We start from the raw sequence: 10,604 nt of genomic DNA on the forward strand, positions 1-10,604 counted from the left end.
GACAGCGCGTCCTTCCTCCTACCCGGGTTTTAGCACCAGCGTAACAATTACAATTTTTCAGGACTTTTCAGCCATACATTCAACATATGTGCTGCTTTTCAGCACCCGCGCTTCTGACACGCAAACCCACACAAACAGCTTCCTGCATCTCTCTCTCTCCCATCTGCCGCTGTCTCTTCTCCTTAAGTACTCCTGCCGCCCCACACTGGAACGCAAGACTGGTGTGGCATGCAGGTGAAAGTCATTCAGCACTTATCTTCCCGGCCTCGCTCTGCCCAGACACCGCTCAGCCCAGTCCTGCTCACCTCATACACCCATCGCCAAACTCAGGTCGGGGATTTCTCTGGCCTGTGACCGACTGGTCCTTAACCTGCTATCCTGCTCCCGTCCTCGATGCCGGGCAATGGCACTGGACCCCTCAGCCGTTCCCCTCGGTTGCCAGCTGATATGGTGCTCCAGTGCCACCGGATTGAGCACTCCTTCGGCGTCGCAATCCTCAGTCAGCGGCGAGGACTGCCTGGACGGCGCATCCTTCCTCCCTCCCGGGTTTAGGCACCAGTGTAACGCTTAAGAAGGTAAGGAGGAAGCTGGGACCCGCTTGACAAACACATAGACATTTAATGACACCTTTCAGTGTACAAAGAAAAAAACACGCACTGCTTTTCAGCCAGTTGCGTCAAATCATAAAAACATTCAGACACACGGACAGGCTTCGTACATCTCTCTCCCGTCTGCCGCTGTCTCTTCTCCTTAAATACTTCCTCCCCTTGCTGGAACGTGGCCTCGCTGTGCCCAGGTGCTGCTTGGCTCTGCCCTGCTCACCACATTGTGTTTTGTCTTCGCTATACACAACGCAAAAATTTGTATTATTTAAACCGACTGATCTCAGTTCAGAAGAGTGTGGGCTGTCAGTAAAGGGTTAAAATTTTGACAAAACAACATTGTGTCAACAGAGTTTGTCTTAAGGAGAAACTCTAACAAAACTACATCTGGTTAGAAACCTAATTTAGTTTTTACATTGGAGCCTGTTTTAGTCAATTCGATATACCATTTTTAAAATTATTGCAAAACGCCACACTGTTAAACACAATGACCACTATAGTGGACAATAGCGCAAGTTTTTCATTACAAATCCTAATGTATATTTACTGTGCATAATCACACTGAGAAATAAAATCGGTGCTTTCAGAGGCTTTATATGGAGTTAGGATGAAAATAAGGTGCATTTCGAACTGTTCTGAGACCAGTGCAGCCAGACAGCACACTTTTTAGGCAGCAAGGGAGCATCCTAATGTATCCAGTCAAAAGTTCAGTTTTAGGCTGCAGATGATATTTGGACCACTCAACATGGTTGGCAGACATGGGACAATTGTAGTCAGTACATAGATTCAGAATTAATAATGTATCATTTTAATTATAACATGGTTGGCAGTTATTGGACGATGCTGACCATTACTTTGAATCAGAATTATTTATGCTAATTTCTGATTAGTAAATTGCTTCAGCACTGGTTGAATGACTTGTTTGTTTGACAGTGCAAAGAGAAAATATTGAGATTTTGTTGCCAAAGTAGAAAATAAAAACATTTAAACACAAAAGTCAAATTGAGTTAAATAATTTTTATTTGTGTAGTTTATTTTATTTGTGCTTTTTCCAATACACGTTGTTCCAAAGCAGCTTTACTGAAAATCAGCTGTAATTTTGGTAACGTCTCGAAAACATGAATAATCAACACTCCTGGAAAAACATGGACTTTCTATAGCTTGGTATTATTTAAAATTTCACAACTTAGTCCCACTGTCCCCATATGTGGACATCAATTTTTAGGAAAACTATGTGATGTAGAATCAAACAAAAAAATGTTTTGTTGTTGTTGCATGTTTATTAGGTGCTACTAGTTACAGATCAAAAAGGGGAATTTAAAATGCCCACAGTTGTCACGCTCAGGTCTCAGGAGGTTAATGCTGCAAGATGCTTTTGCATATATTTACATATTTTGTACATTTAATTGCTTTAGATAACATTATAATTTGCACAGTATTAAGTTATTTTCGTTTTGTCTTTCCAGTCAATTTTTATTTCACTTTTTGTTACTGAAGAATTGTGAAATCAAACTAAAAATGTATCTCCTTTCTTTATGTCCTCAAAGACATGTAGATCATATATACGGTATGCATTCAGCACTTCACTGGAAAATGTTGCTATTTTAACAGTAATTTCCACAAGAGGAATCCTGGTCTTTAAGTTAGATCTTGTGTTTGCAGATCATGTAATGGTCAAAGTACACTGCAGAGGTGACACGATTCTCTCCTGAAGAAAGGCTCTTCTTGCTGGCTTTTGACGCGAGTGTCTCTCGGGTAATTTAAGAGCTCAATGTCAATAAAAACAAAATGTTTCTAAATCTCTGCACATCCTTTTCATGCTTCTGTCTTCTCCCTTGTTCAGTGAGCTGCATCTGTTTCTCTTCCCTAATGACTTCATGACTACAGTCACCAGAGATAGTGAACTGACTAAACTGGAGTAACATTAAAGATGTGTTGACCCTGAAATTAACTATAAATTAATATTCACAATGAATATTTTGGACAGTACTTTTTAAATGAATATGTTGGTTACTTTATTGGGTGAAACTCTTTCCACATGAAGTGCAGTGGAATGGCTTTTCTTCAGTATGCACTCTCTCATGTTTTTTCAGGGTTCCCAAGGCAGCGAAACTCTTTCCACTAAAAGAACACATGTAAAGCTCAGGGGTGTTGCAAGGGTTGGAAGAGATAAGGGGCTTAGCCCCCAGAGGACAATTATCAGATCAGATGATGAAACACCTTTCTTTCTTTTATTTCTTTTTTTTTTTTTTTTGTTGGTAAATGTGTTTGAGCAAATAGCCTCTCAGAAAAAAATGGTATCTGACATTTGTATTAATGTTTTTGATGTTTTTTTTTTTTTATTACAATAATGAAAACTCAGATATTCAATATATTGTCCATTTATTTATTATTTTTGGATATGTTTACATTTTTGGGCAAGAATCCACTCCTCCCACTCTATTTGGTTGAATTACATTTTTATGATACATTTTTATTATATAACAAAAAAATCCAAAAAATGTCGACGAATACTGATGATACTGTATATAACCACTTATAATTGTTTCCCTCTGGCAGTTGTATTTTATTTTATTATTATTATTTTTGTTGTTGTTGCATTAAGCAACTGCTGTATGTATTCAGACTGTTCTTGGCATTAATTAAAGAAAGAAATGAGTTGGCTAACTTGCTGAGCTCAAGGAGGTCCATTATGTAAGTAATGTTACAGTAACTGATGTTATCAGACAGCTACTTGGCTGGTTTTATCAAACCTAGATACAATATTTCTAATATCTAGCACTTTAAAATTTACAAGAACATTGTTCCGTTACAATGTACGTGTAGTTATTTATACATTTTTAACACATTTCATTGAATAACGTTAATTATTTTCCCCCAAATAATGTCAAAGTTCAAAATACAGCTTAACCCTTGTGCGACCTTCGGGGCATTTTTGTCTTATTCATTTTTGTTCTTTTCAGTCTTTAGAGTTAATGCCAATGGCATCAATTTTGCCAAAGGTGTGTAATTGTTTGGGGAATTTTGATATTTCAACGTATAATACATCTACAATACACTGTGTACACAAAATAGTTACACTCAGGACCTTCAGGACAAAAATGTCCCCGTTGAAACCCATTAAAACTGCAATATTTGATCCCAGTGCCATTAAAATAAAAGTCAGATAAAAGTCATTGAATCTTAAAGATATTACATTGTACCGCGAGACTCTGAGAAGTGGTGGTACACATGAAAAACTGCCGGTACACTGTAGACAAAATTAAAGAAGTGCAGATACTTTGTACCGCTGCATACCGCCCCACTTCAAGCACTGCCTACTCAACATCTCTGATCTCCGATCATAAAGGCATTACATTGTCAAATGCTCAGAAGATGATGTGTCAGGAAACAAACATTGCAACGCTCCCATTAGCTTAGCAGCTGTTTGACTGGCACCAGAGATGTTTATTAGCCATCCAATTGATAAACTATGCTGCAATGCTATAGCATTTGTGCTACAGGTGTACGATTAACAAAAGAGAATGTAATTTCCATGTTTTATACACCTGTTTCTACAGGCTTTTGTTGCTTTAATATCATGTAATGTAGGAAAATGTACTCATTTATCAATATTTTTGAATAAAACATGTTTGTTTGACATTAAACACCTGCGTCTCGGCGAAACCGGAGTTGAAACAGTGGCATTCCATTGCACTTTTCCTTGTAGGAAGTTGGAAAATCAGACTTTGAGTTGAATGGAATGCAGCATTAGATGTCGAGGCTCGCAGATGTTTGTTTTTATATGGTACCGCATTGTACTCGTGCTACTACTAAACTTTAAAGTCCTGTTTTAGAATTTGCTCTGGAACATTTCTTTACGGACAAAACGGTCCCACACTGAAAAAAGTGAACAGTTGGATCAACTTAATAAAATTATTAATTGGTAACACCCCAAAAAATTATGTTTTTTTCAAATTCATTTACCTCTTTAGACCAACTCAATTTCAATAGGTCAAACACACTTTAATGATTTGAGTTCTGTCAATCCCATAATTCACATTAGTATAACTTAATTTTACTGCAACTCAACTTAAATATTCTAGATTTTTCCAAATTAATTTTTTACTTTACCTGCATGTATAAACCTGATAATTTCCAACTTAATAATATGGTTTGATTGACTGTATTACTTTCCACTAACTTAACTATAAAGTTAAGACTTATGTTGGGTTAAAACGTCAAAAACTCAAATGTGACTTTTAAAAATCAATTTTTATTAACAACTTGGTTTGTTTCTCATACATAACAGGCTTAGTGTATACTGTAGATACACTGGACATAAACTCGACACATTAGACATATTCTTACAAACTACCGTAATTACAGCGAGTTCTGTCATCTACTGTCTTGACTTTGAACTCTGAGAGACATCCAGTGCTGTTCAGGCTGCAAGAGTAGTTTCAGGAACACTTTGGTGAATCGAAGTGTTTTGGATGAGCCAAGTTGAGTACATGTATCAAACCAAGAAGCAGGGCACAATCAGAGGCAACTGAAGTTAGTTCATTCAAAACCTTCACTCCTTTGAGAACAATGTCAGAGTCGGCAGGTGGTTCTTGTTTTTCTTCCCCATGAATAACGAACACTGCCATGGTGAGCTGCTACAGGCCAATCTGCCTGGCTATCCTATAGCATACATAAAACAAAAGAACAATAATTTGCAGTGCCCTATGCCACTGGTACTCAATAGGCAGATTCCGGTCTGGATCCGGACTGAATGACAATTAAATCCGGGTCGAGCTCTGAATTTCTGCACTAGTTATCTGACACTAAGTGATTGTGTAAGCATACGTGTATACGTGCGCGGAGTGGGAATAAAGCATGTCCAGCACAACAAGCTTTATTCCCACTCCACATGCGTTGCCTCTCTCCCCGCTACAGACATGAGGTGCCGCATGAAGCCTGATTTACTGTACGTAGGAGTTGCAGGTGTGGTTGTTTTAACAACAGTAGTGGAGACACTGCTACAGATACTGGCATCTTTTGCATAAACACACTGCAGAATACAAAAATGCAGCAAAGTAAAACATCTTTATCTGTCTGATATGTGATTCAGACGGTTCAGCTAAGCCAGGTTTGTGTCAGGACAAGTTAACATGATGTTTTTTCCATCTAAACTTAGCTTTATTAATCAGCATGTTACAAGCCTTTCATAATAATAAACACACTGATTTTTGTTCTTAAAATAACTGTAACCACAAAAATAAACATGGTTACTATATTAACACCATATTACTGTAGTAACACCATTGTTAATATCATCAAATCTAACAAATCATGGTTACTGCAATATTACAGTAGTACAACTACTTTTATATTATTTTTTATTTATTATAAATAGTAATAAAGAAAATATTAAGAGTGGAGTCAAGAAACTGAATGGGAAAAATAATACATCAAATGCAGAACCAAACCCTGGTCATACAGACACCGGCACACTGACCTCACGCTCCACGCCATTGGAGCGAAACTCTCAACTCACTTTGTTGTGTATGTCTGTGTTGCCAATAGACTATTGGGGTTACATCTGAAAGCAAATAGTCACTCTGAAAAATAATTAATATTTTCAAGCTTTGGGGCAACACTGGTTAATATTAGCACATATTAACTACTAATAAAATACTATGACAACAAAGCTTGTAACCTACAGGTTTGAACTGCATAGTGTTTCTGGTTATCACCTGTAGCGTAAAACTCAAACGCATGTATTGAGACAAATATTATACAAATAATGTGGTCACAGTACTAACTTCCACCTTCATGTAATGGAAAATTGCGATTCTTTTTCAAATATTTTATTTGATAAGTATTCTGCTCCCATAAATATTGATTCTGTTCATTTTTCCTTTAGTTTTTATTGCCAGGAGAATATAACATAATATGACAAATGATATACATATAAATGAATTCACATTTGATAATCAATGTTAAAAATATAAAATATGGGCTAGTCTATCAGCACATTAAAAGAAAGCACAGGTTTACAGTCTAAACAGTTTTCTGAAGTCACAATTGTTTGAATATGCGGTCTAATGATGCTCGCTCAGTCTGTGCATACATATTTATAAAAATACTCACAAATGATAATTATCTCTAATGAAATGTGAATTAATAAATGCAAACAAATAACTATCCAGTGCTTGGATGTCCACGTAAATGCTGAATGCTGCAGTAAAGTATTTATCATGCATCTCCAGTGCAACGTTTTGCCAGAAAATAAATGTCGTGGTGTTTGTTGTTGTTCTTTCTCCTCTTTTTTTTTTTTATTATTTATGGCGACTGGGAAAACAATCTTAACTTGCCTGTCTTGCCTCCAGCTGAATGGTTGTTACTTTAGGAGAAAGAGCTCAGGAGGCGTTCAGCTCTGGCCTGTTGAAATTCTATGGTTACAGCGCCCCTTAGCGGTTTAGAGCTGCTAATGACTCATTCATGCGGTGATCTAGGTGGTAGAAAGCCTATTCTGAAAGGACACCCACTGTATGTCCCATACATATATATTCTGAATGTAAAAATATTTCAACGCAAAACTGGACTGCTGTCATTCAGCTTTAAAACGAACTGTTGATCTTATCTTTTAATAGTCATATCCAAGTGCCCTCGATAGATGAAATATTTTAATCTTTTTACAGAAAAGATGTCTCAGACCCCACTACTTTAGCTGTCTCTTGGCTCCCAATGTCCTCATCCCTGTCCAGTTTTGAAGAGACTATTTTGACTTTCTCTTTTTTTATTTTTTTTTATTTTTTTTTTTTTTACACAAAGTATTATTGCTGCCATCATGGCAAGTTATAAAAAAACTATTCAAGAAAAGATACATCATTTCCTTGCCATATACAGTAACTACTGACACCATGTAAGCTACTGTACATATTATTATCCGGTTATTTGCTGGGAAGGAAATGTAGAGACCGGACCTCTTGGAACTTTATTTGAGTTCCCCTGTGTTATATACTTCTCTTATATTTCCTAAGAAATATACGGAAGACGAGTGTTCATTGACCAGGTGTTTGTCGTTTATTCCAAAATAGCACTAACTATCAATCTACGGGATTTCCGTAAATATAACGTAACATAGGAGGGGCATAAGGGAAGACAGAAAGATCAATTCTCGTTTCATAAATACACAACACCCTGCCCAATGCCATCATAATTACAAAATGCACAGAGTCAAATCATAATACATTAACGTATTATGGTGGGAGAGAGCAGTGTGTATTGTAGATGCAATGGCATCATCAGTGGAGCGGTTGTTGAGGTAAGCAAACTGCAATGGGTCTAGTGATGTAATCTCCGATTACTCTCTCAAAGCATTTGCTGATGATGGGGGTCAGAGCAACAGGACGCCAGTCATTTAAGCAAGTGATTTTGGATTGCTTTGGTACAGGCACAATGGTGGACGTTTTAAAGCATGTGGGGACCACAGACAAAGAGAGGGAAAGGTTGAAAATATCCGTAAAAACACCAGCCAGTTGGTTCGCGCACGCTCTGATGATGCGGCCCGGAATGCCGTCTGGACCCGCAGCTTTGCGGATATTCACCCGTTGGAAGGATCGGGTTACATCTGTTACAGAGACGGAGAGTGAACTAACCTCTGTAGCTTCGGCTGCGAGAGCTCTCTCTGTGAGGGCGGTGTTATTTCCCTCGAAACGAGAATAAAAATATTTAGCTCATCCGGGAGTTCACGGCGGAGTTTTTATTCCCTTTAAAGTCCGTGATATTAATTCCCTGCCACATGCTTCTAGAGTTAGTGGTGTTGAACTGTCCTTCAATCTTGTTCCTGTACTGACGTTTTGCTGTTCTGAGCAGAACTGGCTTGTTTATGCTCCTCCGCATTCCCGGAATTAAAAGCGGAGGTCCGCGCATCAAGTGCTGCGCGAACATCGCTATTAATCCAAGGTTTCTGGTTCGGGTAGATCCGTATTGTTCTGGTTGGAACGACATCCTCTACGCACTTTCTGATGAAACACGTTATGCTATCAGCGTAAAGCTCGATGTCATCATCAGAGGAGGACCGGAACATCCCCCAGTCCGTGTGATCAAAACAGTCTTTTAGTGTAGAGTCTGATTGGTCCGACCAGCACTGGATCGTTCTGAGGGTGGGTGCTTCCTGTTTCAGTTTCTGCCTGTAAGCAGGCAGAAGCAGAATGGAACAGTGGTCCGATTTGCCAAATGGTGGGTGGGGGAGGGATTTGTAGCCGTCCCGAAAGGGAGAGTAGCAATGGTTCAAAACCCGGTCCTCTCGTGTGTTAAAACAAATGTGTTGGTGGTATTTTGGTGCGACTGATTTGAAACTAGCTTTATTAAAGTCCCCGCTCACAATGAACACGGCCTCAGGGTGCGTGGTTTCCTGCTTGCTTACAATCCCGTACAGTTCCTTGAGTGCCCGGTCTGTGTTGGCTTGTGGCGGGATGTAAACAGCAGTGATAATGACTGCTGTGAATTCCCTCGGTAGCCAGAATGGTCGACACAGAAGCATGAGAAATTTCAGATCAGAAGAGCAGAAAGACTTGATAGAATGTACGTTCCTCTGATCACACCAGGATTTGTTGATCATAAAACATACACCACCACCTCTGCTTTTACCTGAGAGGTCTTTTGCTCTGTCCGCTCAGTGCACGGAGAACCCCGCGGGATCGATGGCTGAGTCTGGAATCTCCGCAGACATCCAAGTTTCTGTAAGGCAGATAATGCAGCAGTCCCTCGTCTCTCGTTGGAAAGAGATCCGCACTCTTAGCTCGCAGAGCTTGTTGTCCAGAGACTGAACATTTGCCAGTAGAATACTGGGTAGCGGGGGTCGATTTGCGCGACGTCTTACTCTGATGAGAACGCCGGCTCTGTTTCCCCTTTTCCTTTTTCATTTTTGCGGCCGGGCAGCCCAGACAAAGGGATGCAATTCTAATCTTGAAATATCCACTTGTCTTGGTGTAAAATGAAGGCATTACGTGACGAAAGTGTTTATGACTTACAAAGGATGTGAAGTACTTTATATTTGTCATTTGTGTTATGTAAGATGTCCTGTCTCCATCACATGATCATTAACACGGAATCACTGTTGTATTTGTTTGTGGTGTGTACATCAGTGTAATGTCTCCACCGGACACATCGCAAAGGTTTTGCCCTACTCCAATCAGAGTTTAAAACTCACACGGAGCAGAATGAAATGTCAGTATCTGTGAAAATTGGTAGCTCATGATAACTTGGCAACTTGGTTACTTTGGTAACATCATGAATAAGAAAATTAACATGGTAAACATTTACAATTAATCAAACGTATTTATTTTGACAGCATTAGTTACAACACAAAAAGAGATGTACCTGGAATTAACTTTGTTCATTTTGACAACTTTGGACAATGCTTTATTAGATGATTGTGTAGATTACTTAAATGGCTAAAACTCTTCCCAGATGAAGTACAGTGGTACGGCTTCTCTTCAGTATGCACTCTCTCATGTGATTTCAGGATTGATAATGTAATAAAACTCTTTCCACAAAAAGAACACACGTGAGGTTTCTCATTTGTGACTTGTCATGTGTAGCTTTAGTAGCGATGCTCTCGAAAATGTTTTGCCACACTGATCAGTTAAATGGCTTAAATCCAGAGTGAGAGCGCAGATGAAGTGTTAGATGGCTTGTTTGTGTGAAACTCTTTCCACACTGAGAGCAGGTGAAAGGCTTCTCTCCGGTGTGAATTCTCATGTGACGGTGAAGATTTCTTTTATGTGCAAAACTCTTTCCACACTGAAGGCAGGTGAAAGGCTTCTCTCCAGTGTGAATTCTCATGTGACGGTGAAGATTTTGTTTATTTGCAAAACACTTTTCACACTGAAGGCAGGTGAAAGGCTTCTCTCCAGTGTGACGTTTTAAGTGAGTGTTAAAGTTTCCTTTCTCTATGAAACTCTTTCCACATTGAAGGCAGGTGAAAGGCTTCTCTCCAGTGTGAATTCTCATGTGACGGTGAAGATT

General features: G+C 39.0%; 3 protein-coding genes across 3 annotated transcripts in view; all 3 read right to left on the bottom strand.

Moving 5' to 3' along the window:
* LOC127440755 (gastrula zinc finger protein XlCGF57.1-like) overlaps window positions 1-10,604 on the bottom strand; it is a 139,892-nt gene that overhangs the window by 74,905 nt on the left and 54,383 nt on the right. The window lies entirely within an intron of this gene.
* Window positions 1-10,604, bottom strand: part of LOC127440771 (gastrula zinc finger protein XlCGF57.1-like) — a 58,160-nt gene that overhangs the window by 24,302 nt on the left and 23,254 nt on the right. The window lies entirely within an intron of this gene.
* LOC127440559 (uncharacterized) overlaps window positions 4,850-10,604 on the bottom strand; it is a 60,170-nt gene continuing 54,415 nt past the window's right edge. The window contains 3 exon segments of the mRNA XM_051697232.1: window positions 4,850-5,267; window positions 9,957-10,220; window positions 10,222-10,604. The exon segment at window positions 10,222-10,604 is cut by the window's right edge and continues 1,070 nt beyond it. Coding sequence (XP_051553192.1) covers window positions 10,154-10,220; window positions 10,222-10,604 — 450 coding nt within the window. The 3' untranslated portion in view covers window positions 4,850-5,267; window positions 9,957-10,153.

Source organism: Myxocyprinus asiaticus, chromosome 5, assembly GCF_019703515.2.
Source record: "Myxocyprinus asiaticus isolate MX2 ecotype Aquarium Trade chromosome 5, UBuf_Myxa_2, whole genome shotgun sequence".
Classification (NCBI taxonomy): Eukaryota; Metazoa; Chordata; class Actinopteri; order Cypriniformes; family Catostomidae; genus Myxocyprinus; species Myxocyprinus asiaticus.